This window comes from Lissotriton helveticus, chromosome 4_1, assembly GCF_964261635.1.
Source record: "Lissotriton helveticus chromosome 4_1, aLisHel1.1, whole genome shotgun sequence".
NCBI lineage: Eukaryota > Metazoa > Chordata > Amphibia > Caudata > Salamandridae > Lissotriton > Lissotriton helveticus.
In genome coordinates this window covers 463873197-463892582 of record NC_136063.1, presented here as the reverse complement: position 1 = coordinate 463892582, position 19386 = coordinate 463873197, and the positions used below count along the sequence as shown (strand labels likewise).

Below are 19386 nucleotides of genomic sequence, written 5' to 3'. Positions count from 1 at the left end.
AAAGAAACTATTATTAACACAGAGCTACAAATATGAAATGCAACATCACATTGACGCATGCAATTAACTTAATTAAATAATTAATGAACTGAAGTATAATAATTTCATTTAAAAATAATATTTTACAAACACTAATAAAGACAAATCCTATTTCTATTTTTAATGTTTATAAAGCGCTCGATTGCCATGGCATCTTGGCGCTAATGTGTGTGAATCCAAATCCTGAAAGCTACAACCTGAGCCAGCCTAAGTTACAAAAAGCAGCGTCTTCAGACTCTTCCTAAACAGCCTCATGTTTGATTGAAATCTCAGGTCCAGAGGTAGTCTATTCCACAGATGTGCTGCTCTGTTGGATAGTGTCCTACCTCCCCATCTGGCTCGTTTGACTCTGAAGGTTTTAAGAAGACCTAAATTAGTGGATCTCAGAAGGCGAGGGGGAGCATAAGGCGTAAAAAGCTTGGAAACTTCATCGGCACCCCCTCCATAAAGTGCCTTATGAACCAAGCACAAGGCCTTGAAGTCAATCCGCTGCTATACTGGTAGCCAGTGCAATGATTTAATAACTGATGAGGTGGGGCAGCCCCTCGGAATTTTCAAAAGCAACCTGGCTGCCGCATTCTGAAGTGACTGAAGCTTTCCCATCTGCATTCTGTCTATGCCCATGAACAAGGCGTTGCAGTAGTCTAATTTGGAGAGAAAAAGGCTAACCATCACCGTTTTCTGTAGATCCTGCGAGATGAATGGGAAAATCTTTCTTAAAGTTTTTAGGAGAAAGAAACAGGACGATGTCAGGCTATTAACCTGAGCTGAGAAGTTTAGCTTATCATTAAAAATGACCCCCAAGTTCCTAACCTTAGAGACCGGGACCGGGCAATTCCCAGCCTCAACTGGCCACCATGAGTTGTTCCATACGGAGGGTCCCCCTCCAAATTCTATCACCTCCGTTTTGTCTGTGTTGATCTTCAGAAAATTGTGGTTCATCCAGACCATGATCTCAGATATGCAAGAGTGGAATTTAGCGGCTGTGACCTCAGGCTGTTTATCAATGGCGATAACAAGCTGTGAGTCATCAGCATAGGATACCAACACGAAACCATGTCTTTTGATGAGCCTTGCTAACGGGGTGACATATATGTTGAAAAGTGTGGGGGATAGGGATGATCCCTGTGGTACACCGCAAGGAAGATGGAACCTCTTGGACTCCAGTCCATCCCAAACCAGCCTTTGCTCTCTCCCCTCCAGAAAGGAGGTGAGCAGGGAAAGGGCAGTGCCCTCAACCCCCAGATCCTTCAGCCGTTGCACTAACACCGTGTGATTCACGGTGTCGAATGCAGCTGATAGGTCTAGGAGTATGAGGGCCGCCCTACCTCCTTCGTCAACCACCCGCCGAATTTCCTCAGTTGCAACCATCAGAGCCGAATCAGTGGAATGACAGACGCGAAAACCATGTTGAGTTGGGTCTAATAGCTTGTAATTATTTAAATAATCACCCAGCACTTTGTTCATTGATTTCTCAATGACCTTCGCCACCATCGGTAATCCTGCAATCGGGCGGTAGTTCTTTAAAACCTCCGAGTTTAGGTTGTTTTTTTTAGTAAGGGCCTAATGGCCGCTTGTTTCCACCGAGCCGGATATGATCCCGTTGTCAGTGCTTGGTTGATAAGGGGCGTCACCTTTCCGCAAATCTTCTTAGGGGCTAGATGCATGATGGCAGGGGGGCAAGGGTCACTTGGCGAACCTGATTTTATAGAGAGGAGCAGCTCTTGCACCTCCTGGTTTACCATTTCAGGGAAACAGGAGAGTTTACATAGCGTCGCCGGCCAGACATCCTCTGCATTGAGTATAATAGTGGTCTGGAGTCCCTGAGCTTTTAGAAGATCATCATATATCGTCTGTACTTTGTTTTGAAAGAAAAGGGCCAGATTGTTACATTTCTCCTGATCCACCTTAAAAGCATTGTTCTGCTGAGGTTTTGCCAAAGAGTTAACTACTTTAAAAAGTTCTTTGCTACAATTGGCCGCATCTCTAATTTTGGTGGAAAAGTAATGCTCTTTGGCAGAGGTTATCTCATTTTTATAGTTCTGTCTCGGAACTTAAGGTCGGGATTGTTGGTGAAAATGCCATCTAAAGTATGGCCTGCCTTGTGAGTCGATCCTGTGACTATTTGACTAAACCCGTACGCCTCCAGGATGTCTAATAGTTTGGAGGAGTCTAGGTTGTCTAACAGTTCTAGGTGATAATTGAAATCTCCCAGAAAGGTGAGGGGTAAAGCCTCAGTACAAGACTCTAACAAGGTCTGCAGAGCATGAGTGAAAGCCTGTCTTGCCCCGGGCGGGCGATAAACTAGATATCCCGGGAAAGAAGTGGCATTGTTTATTTTGATGCAAAAACGTAGTGCCTCTGCCGGCAGGATTGATATGACTTCAGACCCGATTTTAAAAAGTTCCCGGTCTATAATAGCTATTCCCCCTCCCTGACCCTCCTTTCTGTTCAGTGATAGGAAGGCATAATCCTCTGGCACTGCTATATTCCAGTCGGGTGCGGAAGTGGTGTCTGACCATGTTTCCGTCAGGAACAGTATGTCTGGCGCGAATGACTGAATCATATCCTCCAGTTCATATTTATGCTTTCCCATGGAGCGGACGTTTAATAGTATACATTTAATATTATCTGAAAAAGTCCGTTGTTCATCATTAGTTGGTCCCATCCTAATATTTATTTTTTATTTCATACATAGTACATTTTGTTAAAAGTTATGTGTTGATTAATCAAGTTCATTATTACATTTAAAAATTATAAAACAATGATTTGATAATTATGCATATTTAACTTAAAAAAGTATATATGTATATTTACATTAGCATCTATGAGGTTTTATTTTAAAACACTGTTTTACATGGGATGGAGTTCCAATATCTGTGAGTGGCCATGTGTGGTGCTTGGCTTACTCCACGGCTGGGATGAGGACACTTACATCTGTTTTACTGCATTTAGGCCTATAGTAGCTTTAGAAGAATAGGGCCTCATCTACAATAAAATGATGCAGCGCAGAGCCGCAAGTCCTTTAGCTGCACCCACTGTGTCATTTTCAAAGCATAAGGATGCATCGTATTAACAACAATAGAACACATCCCTGTGCTTTCTCCTGCACTGAGACACAATTGGCTGCCATGAGCCAGTGCAGGCACCCTTGAGTCATATTAGAAGAATGTCTGCGCTGGCGGACGATTTTTTTTGTGCAGGAAGGGGGACCTTCCTACACAAAAACAATAATTAATGGCATTTTCCTCTTTCTATGCGCGCTGCAGAATGCAACACGGATAGAAAGAGGAAAAAACAAGGAGAAATAAAAGTATTTCTCCTCATAGCGCCCTCCTATGCCTCCCCTGGGGCAATGGGAATGAAAGTAGGCCTAAAATGTTTTAAATTGTAATGGTCTTACTCTTTTGTGGGTATGTATTTGTATTAGCTTGCTCCTCCCTAAGCCCTGCCTTAAATTTCCCTATCCCCCCTATTTGGTATTACGTCTTCCTTTTTTTCCAGCCACTCTTCGGGTCCCTCCCAAACTTACTACAAAACATATACTGGCATGTGCAGTGATTTCTGCACAGAAAAGACAGGAGAGGTGGAGGTCACATATTGGTTTTTAACTGCATTTTGTAGTACGTAAGTAGTATATGTATTATTGTAACATTACTGTAAATTCTACAAAATGAGGTGTATGAGTCAAGCCCATAGACTCCGATCTGAAACTAATTCCAATATTTGTATTATTTAGCAGTATTACATTGGAAATAATAAATAGCACTGTAACTGGGAAGGCATTAAGGAGCCAATGGCACAGTACATTCTCCTTTCCTCAAATAGCTATGTTCTCCCTGCACTTCTGGCATGCTGCTACCAAGATTGTCACATGGTTTGCCCTGTTATTTTGTGTATCTGACCTGGTTGTTCCACTTTATTTGCTACTCACTCGTCTAAAGATAGATGTTTTGTTAAAGAGAAGCATTGTGAAGGATTCATCCACAATATACTCAATTCCTGGAGTTTTATATGTAAATGTCATAGTAAACACTTCCAAGGCAGTTGGTCAAGTTTGAGGATTAACTAGTTACATCAATATAGAGATAAAACACACACAGAGGTCCTGAGCTTGTTTACACATTAAGGGAGAAAAGATGCTGATGTAAGTGGAGAGATGACTCGGATAAAGTTCTGTGTCATGTAATTGATATCTACAAACAATAAAGAAACTCCTGAAGGAATTATTTAACACAGGTAAACTATTTGGATGATTGGTCAGTAGATCAAATCAATCAATGAATTACAGTTGTTCTTTGTGAAACATTAAATAGATAATCTCATTAGTAAATAGAAAATAACCCAGAAAATAATTACTCATCAAAAGTCGTTAGAAAAAATGTTTCAGGATCTAACATTTGCATATGTTTTTGCAATACAAAATTTATAGTGTTTATACAATGAAATGTCATTCAATAACACCCAGAGGAGTTCAAAAGTAGTACCTGATTGTGCAGATATAATGCTTCCACATTTTTTGATTGACATGAGTAATGTAATAGGAATCTTAAAAGCATTGATTATATAAAGGAACAGTTCATATATCAGGAAATACAAAACAAATAGAGGATAAATCAAACTTACACAAGAGATAAAACCTGTGCTTGCAGAAAACAGAAGACAACAGGGGCCAATTATGATGCTGGTCGGAAAGGCTCCGGATGGCATTTGGTTCATCCAAATCTGATTCTGAACACGCCTTTCCAACCAACTGGGAAACCCTTCCGACCGACCGATTACGATGTTCGGAAAGTGTTAGGATTTCCTGACTCCGTTCCGAATGGCAATCGGGGGAACCGACTCGGCTGGAGCCAACTTGTACAGGTCTACAAACCATGTTTCCAACCAACGTACTACGATGTCGGGTTCGGACAGCCTTTCTGAATTGGTTGTTCTGACACGGATCAGCTGTCGGAATCTGACTTTGGAAGCTCGTAACAGGCCCCCCTTCACCTGGGGCTTTCCAGTTGTGTCCCATATGGGTACCCAAGGGACCCCCCCTGTATAACCATGCACAGTGTGTTAGGCACCATGGGGTGCACAATTTTCCTCACCCGACCATTTCTTCAATGGGAACCTGTGTAGTTAGTCATAACACAGGCTCCCGTTGAAGTCAATGGGAGTCTGGCCGAACGGTGTTCGGAAACATCATAATCGGTCGGTCGGACTCCCTGAATCTGATTTGGTCGGAAACCATTCCGAGACCGAGTCGGTTGGAATACTTTCCGACAGACATTGTAATGAGGACCACAGTCCATAGCCTAAACTGCGTACTGTTGTACAAATAAGAATAATTAGCAAATCAGTCATCTAGGAAATTAAAAGAGTAAAGTCATTATATAAAAAAATATTTAGATAATATAAATGTAAAGAGCGAGCAATCTATTAACTGTATTGTGCTTACCAATTAGTTGGAGCTGCATGCAGAACACCTGATTGGGATGCAGAAGTTGTTTGCTAAGGATGAGGAGGACCCAGATGCATGGACCTGAAAGTGCATTTAGCACAAGAGAGCATAATTGTATTGGAAAATAGCTCTGATAGGTGCATGAAAATGTGCTCCAATTGGTGTCAAAGTGGAATCTGGTTGATCATGGAATAGAACATAATCTATATTGTTCAAATTGTTGAACAGCTACTGATTAAGGAGATTGGTCGCTTCTGTCTACATATAGATGAAGTCAGTTTTGAAGGATTTCTGATGTGGTGCAAATGTCCATGTTTGATTGAGGGTTCAGACACGATTTAAGTTTAAGGACTTTATTTTCTACAACACGTTAAGGTGTGTATGGGTGTCATCAGCATGATCATGGGCAGCAGTTTTGTGTTGCCCAAGGACTACTCCCAGTCTTAAATGCAAAGTGTACACATGGAAGACAGAGTAAAGTCCTGTGGAACTGCACAAGAAACAGGGATCAGGGAGTTCTGGATTCCTGGGTTCCTTCTGTACAAATTGTTCTCTTACTGAGAGGTAAGTAGTGAACCAATTGAAAATACTGCTAGTGATGTCTCTGTGGTTGCATGGCAGAATATTGAGAACAATAGCATCGGATTCCAGAAATATTGTGTCAAAAATATCCTCTACAAAAATATCAAGTTAACATACTTTATATGACAACTAGAAAAATGTGATTTCCAAAACAGAAAATCATCAAAAAAAGGTAAGAATATAATTGTTATTAAATAGTACATTATAGGTAATTCATTTAACATATATAATATGTAAACAGTAATACAATATAAAATAAATTGCTTTAATAATTGATATTATATATATATATATGTTCTATAAAAATATCAAAACAATATTTAAACATTTTTAATAGATTACATTTAAAATATGAACACTAACATAAACATTAAAGTTAATAAAAAATATATATAGATATATACCCAACAAATATACAACCTTATTTACAATTACAGTTAACATATAAAACATTGTTTAATTAATAATTTAAATTAAGTAAATAAATTATATATATATTTATAGTGTTTAAATATAAAACAATATTTAAGCAATTGAAAACATTCAATCAATATTATTTTACAGTAACTGAAGAATTAAAATAAAAACACGTGCAGCACTTATTGAAAACAAAAATTATGAACATCATTTTAAATAAAAAACATATATTTAAAAAATAATATAAACATGAAAAAGAATATTTAAATAATACCTCAAATTTAAGCAAAATTATAAAAAACATTACACCTTGCACAGATTACAGTTACTGGTCCCACTAGGTTGTACCCAAAACCATGTAAAGTGTTTGACTTCGAAGAGGTTAGAATCTTTCTTATCCCTCCTGTCTATGCAACAGGAGAGAAAGTGTTTGACTTCAAAGGGTTTAGATTTACTATTCCCACTGTAATCTAAGAAACAGTAGGGCAAGGGTTGGACTTTAGAGGAGTAAGAGTTACTATTCCCACTCCAGTCTAATCAACAGTGGGGATAGTATTGGACTTAAGAGGTTAGATGTACTATTCCATTCCATTCTAAGCAGCAGTAGGGAAGGTTTTGGACTTTAGTGGGGTTAGACTTACTATTACCACTCCAGTCTAACCAATAGATGGGATGGAGTTGGAATTTGAAAAGGTTACATATACTACTCCATATAAAAATATATTTTAATCAAACTTGTTTTTATTAGCATTTGGTATACCCGTCTTGTCATTCAATCACATATAAAGCTTAAGGGTATTGACAATTTATAGCGGGCAACGCTTTTCTGCGGGCGGGCCGCTACCAATAACATAAACCCTGGCCTTTCGCATGTAAGTCCATACAGATTAGGACACAGTTCCCAACATTGTAAAGGCACAGGTTGTTTCAGAAGGTAAAAAGCTTTACACGCTCCACCCGTCTTTCTTTTGCGAGGAGTATTGCGAGCTACCTCTTCCAACATCAGTCAAATTGGCTTTATTTCGATATAAGAATATCTTAAAAAGCAGTACATACACATTACAACAAGAATAAAAGGATAAAAGCCTAGCCATAAAATACAATCATACAGAATTCAATACAAATGGCGGCAATAAATTACCTAAGATGGTCGAACAAATTGACCTAAATTAAACAATATGCATAAGACTTTTTGACCTAATCAGCCATGCCCAGCTTAAAAACTTCGCTAAACCACAAACAAACAGGGGCCGTGTATCAAACTTTAGGATTCGCAAAGCCACACTGCAATGTCTGGTACCAAGCTCTTTGCACAGGGGTTTTAACCACCTGTTGCGAGGAGCTTTATAGGCAGGGCATTCAAACAAAACGTGGGGCACCGACTCAGTCCTAGAAGGACAAAAAGGGCAAGAAGATACAGTTTGTACCGGGATCTTCCAGCGTGCAGTCAGTTCTCCCACAGGAAGCATACCTATTCTAAATTTAAAATAATGTCAAGATAAGGTTCCCAGAGGGCTACATCCTTCACTATTAAAAATTCTCTGGCGGATTTGCATAAATTGGGGTTGGTTTTTCTCCTACTCGTTACCCAATTCCAATACACTCTTTTCAGAACTGACTTGGGAGGGGCGGACCTAGAGTGCCAAGCCTCTCCAAGACCCAACTCACCTAACAAATGTTTTACATCCATTAACCACCTTATTTTTGACCAACCGGACATAGATAATACTTCCTTCAACCCCTCTGCATAACTGCAGAGTTCAGGGACCCTCCATATGCGGGCCCAGAGAAGAAGGGGTCTCAGTCTGGCCTGGTCTTTGATGAAACGACAACCCATGTCCAGGAGCAGTGGAAGGGTGGGAGTACTATTGGGGAGGCACATCAAATCCTTCAGAAATTTATTTTCTGAACAGGATAGCTGGTCTACGTTCTGAACTCTCCAAAGCTCTGCCCCGTATAGCGCCGCACTAACGCCTCTTGCCATATAGATATCTAACACCGGGGCAATAGGTTTGAGGGTAGATGACCTCTGTTCCTTGAGAAGAGCCCCACCACCCTTTTGTGACTTAATAACATTTTATAGAGGTGGCTATTCCAACATGGAAGAACCCTCCTAAGCCGACTCCCCCCCAACAAACAAAAAGGTGGAGGTGGTGGCTGAGATGTGTCGCACACTTTCTGTGATGCGTGGGAAAGTTACCCCTGCTGTATTGTAGGGCCCGAACTGCTTCTGAGGTGGCTCTACAAGTGTATGCCTGAGGGGGGCTGATGGCTGTCGGTGTAGGGTTTAGAATTAAAAGAGATGCATATCCCTAATGGAGGGTGGGAAAACTGCCACAGGCAGACATTTGGTAAGATAAGAGACTAATGGCCCCCATTTGTACTCAAAGTTTTTGTAGTCATCTCGGAAGACATCCGTCATGCGTTCGAGACAGATTATCCTCCGAGAGTGCCAAATGGAAAGGGTGGGGGCTGACTTCTTCTATCAGGCTGCCGCAATCGCCACTATAGCAGCCCCAATGCAGGTCCACATGATGGCGTTGTCTGCTTTAGTTTGATGTTCTAGGGATGGATTGCGAATGCCTAACAGCACTCCCTCCATAGATGTTGGAATGGGGTACCCCAGCAGAAGCTTAATGTGTGCAAGAATTTCTGCCAAAAGGGTGTGATTTTGGGACAACCTGTCCAGGACATATCGGAAGTATTTGGGAATATCCATTTATGTTTGGTAGGATAGAGATACCAATTCATCAACGTTTTAAGGTGGGCTTCTCGCAGTTCAAAGGAGTCATTAAATTTGCCAATATCCGACCATAGGCTGGCCCATTCTTTATCAGAAATGTCTCTCTATACTACACCCTCCCACATCTCTTACGCTCTTTGCCTGTTCAGGGTAGTGTTGAGCTCCAAACATTTTGCCCTAATGACCGCTTTAAATGCGTCCCAATTATTGAAGGTCAAAATGTCTTGGAGTGTGTTTAACTAAAAAAATTCCCTGATCGCTCCCCTCAACTCATTCCGGAGCAGTATGTCCTGTGTGAGGGACTGCGGGAAGTACCACTTGGCAATACCCGCGGTGGCGTGCCCCTAGCTAAGACAGATCGAGACCGGGCAGTGATCCGAGATGGAGAGGGGCAAAATCTTAGCAACCTGGAAGGGACCCCAGCAGACTCTGACTGATAAAAACATAATCCAGCCTAGAGTAGGTGCGATGCACATGAGAGAAAAACGTGTAATCTCTAGTGTTAGGGTAAAGCACGCACCAGGCATCCCGAAGACCAAGATTGTGTAGTGTTTGTTTAACACCTGGGGGAAAGGAGCTGACCATCGGTCTGTGAGGATGGGTACTATCTAGCTCAGCCTGCCAAGTGAGGTTAATATCACCCAGAAGAACTATCTGCCCCACCGCAAACTTTCCCATCTGATCTAGGAGTGTGGCTAAGAAAGCAGGTTGGCCTACATTAGGTGTATATGCTGCAATAAAGGTGCACATTCTCCCTCTTGAGTGTACCCTTCACCATAACCATCCAGCCTTCCTTGTCAGATTTAATAGCTGCTGGCTGGAATTTAGTCGAGCTGTGGAAGAGTAATGCAACCAACCAATGTGGTTGCAGAGGATCGATAAATAAGGGGGTATTGTTTGTGACTAAGTCTCAGCTCCTCCTCCCTTTTTAAGTGTGTCTCCTGAAGAGCCACTATCTCAAAGCGGTGGTCAATAAGATATTTCCAGATTTGTTGCCGCTTAAGTGGCAAATTTAGGCCTTAAACATTCCATGATACTATGGATATCGCCATGGCTTTATGTCAGGTCCCTCCCCTTCCTCTTCTCTGTTGGGGACTCAAATGTTACGTCAAGCTTATGAACTATGTCTAGGAGCCCTGCCGGCCATACTCCCCTCGTAGGATCCCCACGTGTTAGCATGTGCACCGATGTACTGTACTCTGGAAGCCACCACCATGCCCATCCCCCAACCCAACAAAAACAGAAACGAAAACCACAACGATACCAACATCCAGTTTTATTGGGTGAAGACTAGAACATTGACAGGGTGGGACACCACACAACTGGGCATACTTGAGGGTGATTCAACCGGAATCCCGGCCCGCACCCATACTGGCTTCTCAAAAGAGTTCCCCATTGCTTGATGCTCAGATGAGGGCATGCAATGCCCCCCCACAATCAGGGCTTTGGCTAATGTCCCCAGAGAGTGTGCTGTCCAAGCAAAGGTGCCATAGCTGAGAGCTACACCACTTCATCCAACAATGATAGCTTGTATGGTGTGTAGCTGAGAGTGTTCAACCGTTTCTGGTGGGCTTGGTCCCACGTAAGATCCCCTGAGAGTGCATTGTCCCAATGAGGATTCCCTGTTTATGCTGTCTACTGCACTTTAGCTCGCCACCAGCTCGTGTGCTGGCTCTGGTGATGGCGTCTGTCATTTATGCCCTCCCATCAGGCTGGTGCTCCACTGCATGTTTCTCTGGCTTTCTCTGTCCCTTCCCCCTGACGTGTTTTGCGCACTCCCGGCATCTCCAGAGGTGAGACCCAACACCATAGACCCTCCTCGAGTTCAGTGATGTGGCGCATCTTATTGTAATATTCTAATCTCAGACCGAAAAGGTATGTCCACCTGTACTTTATGCGATCATCACGGAGTTTCGTGGTGATAGGCAGGAATTGTTGTCTCTTTGCCAGAGTCGCAGGAGCCAGATCTTGGTACACGTTGCAACGAAATTCCTGGAAGGAAATGTTGCTCTTTTTACAGGCCTCTTGTAGGACAGCTTCCTTTACCTTAAAGGAGTGGAACTTCGCGAGGATGTCTCGTGTCTGATGTCGGTCTCCAATAGTTTGACCCCCTACCCAGTGTGCCTGCTCCAACTTAATATTGAGCTGTCGTGGGCTGAGGATCTCCGCGAAGAGGCCCTCAAGGAAGGCCTTCAGATTCTGCCCCTCTGCTCCCTCCTCTAGGTCCCAGATCCAAATGTTGTCTCTCTGAGCCCTGTTTTCTAAATCTACCGACTTCAGCTATGCAAGCTGTAATTGCTTCTGGAGATTGTGCATCTATTCTCGCGTGTCCACGGTCTGCTTGTCTAGATCATGGGTGTGGGTCTCTAAATCCAGCACTCTTGTGCTTACCGAGTCCACATCTTGCTGGAGCATGGCCACCCGCGTAGTCAGGTCTGTTTTGAGTTGCTCATTGGAGGCTATGAGGTCTTGATTACGTTCCGCATGCAGTTCCGTCTTGAACTCTCACAGGGACACCATCAAATTGTCTCTTGTGAGTGCCATGGTGACCTGGTTCTCGCCCTGCGATGATGGTTGTTGTTTCTCGATACAAAAGGGGATGATGGACGGAGCGTTTGAACAAATCAAACACTCACCCCCTGTCAACTGATCTGGGTTTAATCCATCACCATTCTTTAGTTCACTCAGCCACCCCAGTTCAGACATGGCTATATGCAAATCAGTCTGACCCTGTGCCTTATGGGAACAGTCCAGCCCGAACTGCCAAGCCATGTCTTCCCTGGACCGGAAACAAGCATCCTGGGACCGGTTTCGGATTCATAATCCTCATCAGCCAGGCTATCTTGAATCCAGTGGCCAAGTGAACAAGGGACTCACGTCTGAGCATACCCTGCCACACTTAGGACGAACAAATCGATACAAAAGGGGATGATGGACGGAGCGTTTGAACAAATCAAACACTCACCCCCAGTCAACTGATCTGGGTTTAATCCATCACCATTCTTTAGTTCACTCAGCCACCCCAGTTCAGACATGGCTATATGCAAATCAGTCTGACCCTGTGCCTTATGGGAACAGTCCAGCCCGAACTGCCAAGCCATGTCTTCCCTGGACCGGAAACAAGCATCCTGGGACCGGTTTCGGATTCATAATCCTCATCAGCCAGGCTATCTTGAATCCAGTGGCCAAGTGAACAAGGGACTCACGTCTGAGCATACCCTGCCACACTTAGGGCAAACAAAGCGATACAAAAGGGGATGATGGACGGAGCGTTTGAACAAATCAAACACTCACCCCCAGTCAACTGATCTGGGTTTAATCCATCACCATTCTTTAGTTCACTCAGCCACCCCAGTTCAGACATGGCTATATGCAAATCAGTCTGACCCTGTGCCTTATGGGAACAGTCCAGCCCGAACTGCCAAGCCATGTCTTCCCTGGACCGGAAACAAGCATCCTGGGACCGGTTTCGGATTCATAATCCTCATCAGCCAGGCTATCTTGAATCCAGTGGCCAAGTGAACAAGGGACTCACGTCTGAGCATACCCTGCCACACTTAGGGCGAACAAAGCGATACAAAAGGGGATGATGGACGGAGCGTTTGAACAAATCAAACACTCACCCCCAGTCAACTCATCTGGGTTTAATCCATCACCATTCTTTAGTTCACTCAGCCACCCCAGTTCAGACATGGCTATATGCAAATCAGTCTGACCCTGTGCCTTATCGGAACAGTCCAGCCCGAACTGCCAAGCCATGTCTTCCCTGGACCGGAAACAAGCATCCTGGGACCGGTTTCGGATTCATAATCCTCATCAGTCAGGCTATCTTGAATCCAGTGGCCAAGTGAACAAGGGACTCACGTCTGAGCATACCCTGCCACACTTAGGGCGAACAAAGCGATACAAAAGGGGATGATTAAACCCAGATCTTTTGACTGGGTGTGAGTGTTTGATTGATTCAGATGCTCCGTCCATCACCACCCCCTTTTGTACCGGTTGTTGTTTCTCGGCGGGAGAAAAGTAGTTGGAGACTTTGGTAGTCACCTTCTTCAGTGGCATAAGTGCATCCTCAGTGACCCCCTAGTGTCTATATGCTTTGTTCTGGTCGCATTGAGTGGTCGCGACCCCCTTCCTTGTGTTAGGCAAGAGCTGCATCCTGATGGTGGTGTCCACTTCCTCTAGCCCCCCTGCACACTGGGACAGCAAGCCGGTGCCAGAGGTTTATGGGGGATGTTCTGGAGGGTCGTGGCACCTCTGGTTTGCTTGTGAAGTGGCTCAACTGCATAAGGGGCACAGGGCCTCGCTCTCCTCACCTCATTGCTGCTGCCTCCGAGCAGGGACAACAGCCAAGGGGGGGCACATCAGGAACTACCTCATGTAGTTAGCAGGACGACATGGATCTGGCAGCCATGCCAATGTCAGGCACGTCAGGCAAATTCCCTGTCTGCTGCTGATTTCCAAGTGTGGCCTGACCAGCCTGGACCCGGGTTACTCCCACCACAATGGTTGTTGAGAGGCCAGTTGTCCATGTTGCAGACTGTCTCCGTGTAGTATTGCGTCTACGACCTCCGGACAGCTCCCCCTTCAATATGGTTAGCCATGCTACTAACTCCTCTGCTACTGGGGGTTAAAAGAGGTGGTAGGCTCTCCTGTTCTGATCATGCCGCAAGAAGAGAGGACACCCGCGTCTCAGTGTCCGCTCCTCGCATCACGGACAGCGGTTGCCATTTTGCGGTGCTCCCCGATCGTGGTCCCGGGCCCCGGCGATATCAGGCGTGGCACGCCGCAGTCCGCTCACCATACCTGCGAGGGTCCCGGAGAGGGGGTGGGCTCCCCTGCTCTTGTCCACTTGCAGTGAGGGAGCTCACGGTGATCAAAGGTCTCTTCTCTTACAGTCAGTGGCGGCCACCATTTTGCGAAGCTCCCTCGCCTCTCTCCTAGACCCCGACCAAGCTCACCGGGGTGTACGTTCTGCTCCGCAGGGCTCCTGTTCCCTCTCCACGGGATTCGCGTCTGGTTAGTAGCCCTTAATCCAGGTATGGAGATGTTTAGAGGCGCTTAAGCGCTCGGAATTGCATATTTTTTTATACAAATAACATATACTATATAAATGATTACAAGTTATAATTGTCACACAATGAATAAAAAATAAATTACTAAATACAATAAATAAATAAAAGTAAAAAAATTCACTTCCATCCTCACTACCCAAAAATCCACAAACAACAAAATAATTGAAGTACTACTTAAAACAACTATAATTAAAAACAATATTATATAAAAAATAAAAAATGCATTTGACAAAACTTATTATTAAATAGACTCATCAATACATTAATAAATTAATAAAAAGATCAAATAATTTAGATAACAAATAACCAGTTGAAACCTTTACATAATTATTTATTGAATACATATTTTAATAGCATAAAACATTAATTAAACCACAATTTTAATTTGAACATCTTCGCACTACATTTGCCTACAAGTCGGTCAATCTGCTACTAACATTTAAATAAATAATTACGTTATATATATTAAAAAAATACCTTAAAAAGCACAGAGTAATCTTAAATGAAATAGTACTCAATCAATTAAACAACACAATTAATAACCAAAAACAATAATGTATAATGCATTTAGCAGCCCAACCTATTTCCTGACAAACCCACACACCACTTCAAAATTATAAGCTAGTAAACAAATGATACAATAATAAAACTTATATTACAAAACCCAAATGAAAGTAAAATAAATAAAATGACAATTACTAACATCTACATCTAATATAAAAGCGAATATATGTCAACTTATTGAAAAGAGGATATTATTTACTAGTATATTAATGTTACCAAAAAGAATACAGTAATGTTCTAAAAAATATTATGTACATAAAAATGGTATACTTACTTATGCTATTGTGTTCCACGTTATTTTTGGAGTGACAATAACTTTGACATGATATTCATGTCATACAATATTTTTGAATTGCCATTTATGTCATTCACTGCCTCTGCATGACTGGAGAGTCTCAAGTGGGACATGATGATTGACGGGCTCAATGGCTGCTGACAGATACAGCAACATTGCCCCCAGGTCCCTCCTGACCTCGTCCCATTCCTTAAAATATAGAGATAACCATCTCCATGACAGAAAAAAAGAAAAGGAGCATGCTGGGATACCCTACCTGCTCCCTCCCACTGGGAGTACATAAGCAGTACCAGCCCAGCATGCAGCCTGTTCTTTTTTTCTGTCTCCGACAGAATGGATGTTCGAGTTTGCTGTGATGTTCTACTTACTACCTGCGCCCGCTCCTGCTGGGCTGGGGTGGCGTGCTGGTCTTTCTCTGCTTCCCCTGCCCGGCTGCCTGGATTCGCGGGCAGGGGTGCTGTTTCCTGGTTTCTTCATTTGTCTGCCTCCCGGACTGCCTGGCTTGCTGGGTCGCGGGGCTTCTTCCTGGCTGCTTTTCGGTTTGCCGCCCCTTTGCGGCTGGTGCGCCGTCTTCCCGCTGTTCTTCCGGGTCGCCAGGGCGCGTCTCCCCGTGCTTGGCCGGGTGGGAGACGCGCTGCTCCTGTGGCTTGCTGGCGTGGCGCTGGTTGGATTCTGTCTCCTTCTGGGTCCGGGTGGTGCTGTGTTGTGTGCCTCCTGGCTGGCTGGCCTGCCTGTTCTACGGCGGGTTTCTTGGGGTTGGGCTGTGGGCCTTGTTGTTGGCCTTCTGCCTTTGGGGTTTCACCTTCGGTGGTTCCGTGGTGTGTCCCTTTTTCCTCCTGGGGGTCGGTTCCTCCTGTCCGGTTCTGGGGTTTTGGTTTCCCTGGTTCCGTGTGGGCCTTTTGTTGTCTTTTTTGGCTGCGCCCTCGTTTTGGCCCCGGTCTTGGTCGTTTTTGGGGCGCCGGGTTTTTCTCCCGGTTGGTTGTCCGTTTGGGTGCTGCTGCTCTGCGGCGTCTCTGCGGGGGTTGGCCTTTGGTTGGTCCTGCCCTGTGGCCGGGTTCCTCTGTGGTTCCCTGTTGCTGCCCTCTTTTCGGTTCTGCTGGTGGCTTCCCCTGCTGTGTTGGGGTTGTCCCTCTGCTTTGTTCCTTCCTGTTCCTTCGGATCGTCCGCCCTGTGCGGGCTGTTCTTTTCTGCCCATGTCCTTTGGGCTGCTTTGGCCTGTTGGTTCCTGGTTGTTTGGCGGCCTGGGTCCGGGGGGCTTCGCCCTTGGGGGTTTCTCGCTGGTTGTTTGCCCTTTCCTGGCGCCGTTCTCTGTTGAGGCGCGTGCGCTTCTCCTGGGCTTCCTTTGGTCATGAAGGGGGGGCCTTGGTTTTGGCTCCTCTGCTCGCTCCTTTGGGGGCTTGGCTCTGCTTCTGTGCCTCCGTTCTGCGTGGTGGTCCCCTTCTGGCCTTTGGGGTCTTGGTTCGGGCCTGTGGGGTGCTGTTTTTTGGTCTGGTGCCCTTGTTGTTGGTGGGGTTCCGGAAGGCCGGGTTCTCTGCTTTGGTATTCTCCATATTTTAAGGAATGGGACGAGGTCAGGAGGGACCTGGGGGTAATGTCCTATTACTTACCGGTAATCTTCATTACTCCTGGCCCCGTTGACCTCGTCCCATTCCTTACTTCCCTCCCTCCCTCCCTTGCGGCCGGCCTTCCTGTTGTTGGCTTGGTGTTTTCAGGCTGCATGCTGGGCTGGTACTGCTTATGTACTCCCAGTGGGAGGGAGCAGGTAGGGTATCCCAGCATGCTCCTTTTCTTTTTTTCTGTCATGGAGATGGTTATCTCCATATTTTAAGGAATGGGACGAGGTCAACGGGACCAGGAGTAATGAAGATTACCGGTAAGTAATAGGACATGACGAACTATGAATCACCAATATCATTTATTGATAGAATAAAATCTACTACCTGCTTGATGGCAGTTTCTATACTACAGTATGGGCAAAACCCGGTCTGTTAGCTTTGGAGGTTGTTGTGTTCCTGAGCTGGTTACCTTCTGTGCTTTCAAGTAGTTTTTTCTAGGAAAACGAAACAGTGCAAATCTAGTTCCAGAGCTCATTTAGGTCAATGTTTGCCTTTTGAGTAATTTATCTAAGAACTGCTGATCCTCTCCCATTAAATAATAGAAGCCTAACAAAACATACTTGTAGAACTCTCTTAATGTAAAGCAGCACTATTGTGAAGTGCTGATTCTGGGCTATTAAAGCATATATGCCTGATAAGAAGTGCTGCAACTCTCCAAACGCATACAGCCTAGTTGACAGATGCCAAAACCTCACTTGAAAATAAAAAAAAATACCAGTATTGAGACCCTGACAACACCTGCCAAATAAACACCCTGCTGCCAGATTTAATGGAGAGTCCAAATTATAATGTGACTGAGATTCTACTTGAATTAAGCTTGATGTAAGAATGATGTTAAGAAACATGTATAGCAACATTCCTAATATAAAGCCTTTATCCAGACCTTTGGGGTCGTTCTGTTGAACATCTCGCTGTGGTTTTCAATGCATTCTTAGGTACAGTGAGCCTTAGGAACTAGTGAAAATGTAGAACATCATAATTGTTACCTATTGTATGTGAAGATTGTTTGACAAAATGAACAGATTTTGCATAACTTTGCGTGTGTAGAAGAACCACTCTTCTCGGGGTCACACTTCCTCTGAATAAATTATGGTGTTCATACCCATCCACTTACAAAGTTCACAAGCTGCCACTGAGTATAGATAGTAGTTATAATTTTCTTTCTCTCCACTACTTCTTCTTCATCATATTACTTTTATTAATAGTAGTAATCATCGCCCTAGTATTATACTAGGTATGGGCTGAGGGGGAAGGATCATCATTAAGATTACTCAGAATTGGGTGTTAAATGTCGAATCAGTGGCTAAAGATGGATTTAACCACATGCGCTGGGATTACTGCAAGTTTGGTTTTATGTTTTAGTTAACTTTAAATGTAACACAAATACAGCTAGTCTAAATAAAATGTTTCAAAATGCATGTACTCTAAGTAACCCTGATTAAGAATGCCCTTATAATTGTGCACTAGCTTAAAAAGCTCCATCATATATTTATTAAACACATTTATTTATTCAGATTTACACAGATTTCACAAACAGAGGTGTGACTGTACTACTTGTAGGCTGTAAAGGTAAGTACATTTCAGTTGGAAAATGTTTCTTATTGGCCTAATAATTTCGAAGTTGAGTGTTTTGAGCATATCTTATTTGTGTTTTATAGCATCCCAAATTAAAGCAATGCATTACAGTGGATTAGAATCGGAACAAAATATTTTCTTCAACTCGGTATCCACTGCTGTTGCTGCAGTACACTTATACAAAGTAAGTTGCTTTTGAAGGTAAAGAGAATATTTTTTTAATAAATATGTGGAACCCAATTCACAGTGTTATCCTTTAACTTAAAATATTTTCGAATTATGTAAACGTCCTCAGACATAGCTCTATGAATGTACAACAATTGTTGATTTTCTAGAGTACCTTTGGCCTCTCAGTGTAAAGGTAGCATGCATCCCAGTTTGGGCCCGAAGAGGAGTGTGCACCTGTGTTTGGATTCCAAGATGCATGAAAAGCACTGCACACAGATGTTTTCCCACACATAGGGGCACATTAGGATGGCAGGCGGGCTTTGCCCGCCCGCCACCCTATCGGAAAACGGGACCGCCCGCCTTAAAAGCCGGGGTCCCGGGGGTGCCATTAGGATGTGCCCACCACAGTGGCGGGCACATCCTGTATTCTCAGCATTGTGGCGGGCGGTGCTCTCTGCACCGCCCGCCACAATGCTGACAATGGTAAACAACCTTTACAACGAAACTTTTACAACGCACTACCATTACAACGCGGTCATTACAACGCAAACTATTACAACGCATTGCGCTGGGGGGCGCTCTAGGATAGGGAATAGGTTAATTTACTATCCAATAACCTTCCCTAGTGTCCACGGGGATTGGAGTTAGAATAGTAAATTAAACTATTCACTATCCAACACCCAAAAGCACTATGCGTTGTAATGGATTGCGATGTAAAAACCGTGTTGTAAAGGCAGGCGTTGTATTAGCCTGCGTTGTAACATCATACATCCGCTGACAATACATCACAGCATTTTCATTTGCAAAGCGGCAGGCACCGCGCGGTGCCTGCCACTTTGGAAATGAAAATGAAGGGGGCTACC

General features: G+C 43.9%; 1 protein-coding gene across 2 annotated transcripts in view; it reads left to right on the top strand.

The window, feature by feature from the left end:
• The window catches only part of SLC26A7 (solute carrier family 26 member 7), a 699592-nt gene that overhangs the window by 649721 nt on the left and 30485 nt on the right, over window positions 1-19386 (top strand). For both annotated transcript variants that reach the window (XM_078687052.1, XM_078687051.1), the window contains exons 16-17: window positions 18295-18349; window positions 18439-18539. In XM_078687052.1, the coding sequence (XP_078543178.1) occupies window positions 18295-18349; window positions 18439-18539 (156 nt within the window). The remainder of the gene's footprint in view (window positions 1-18294; window positions 18350-18438; window positions 18540-19386) is intronic.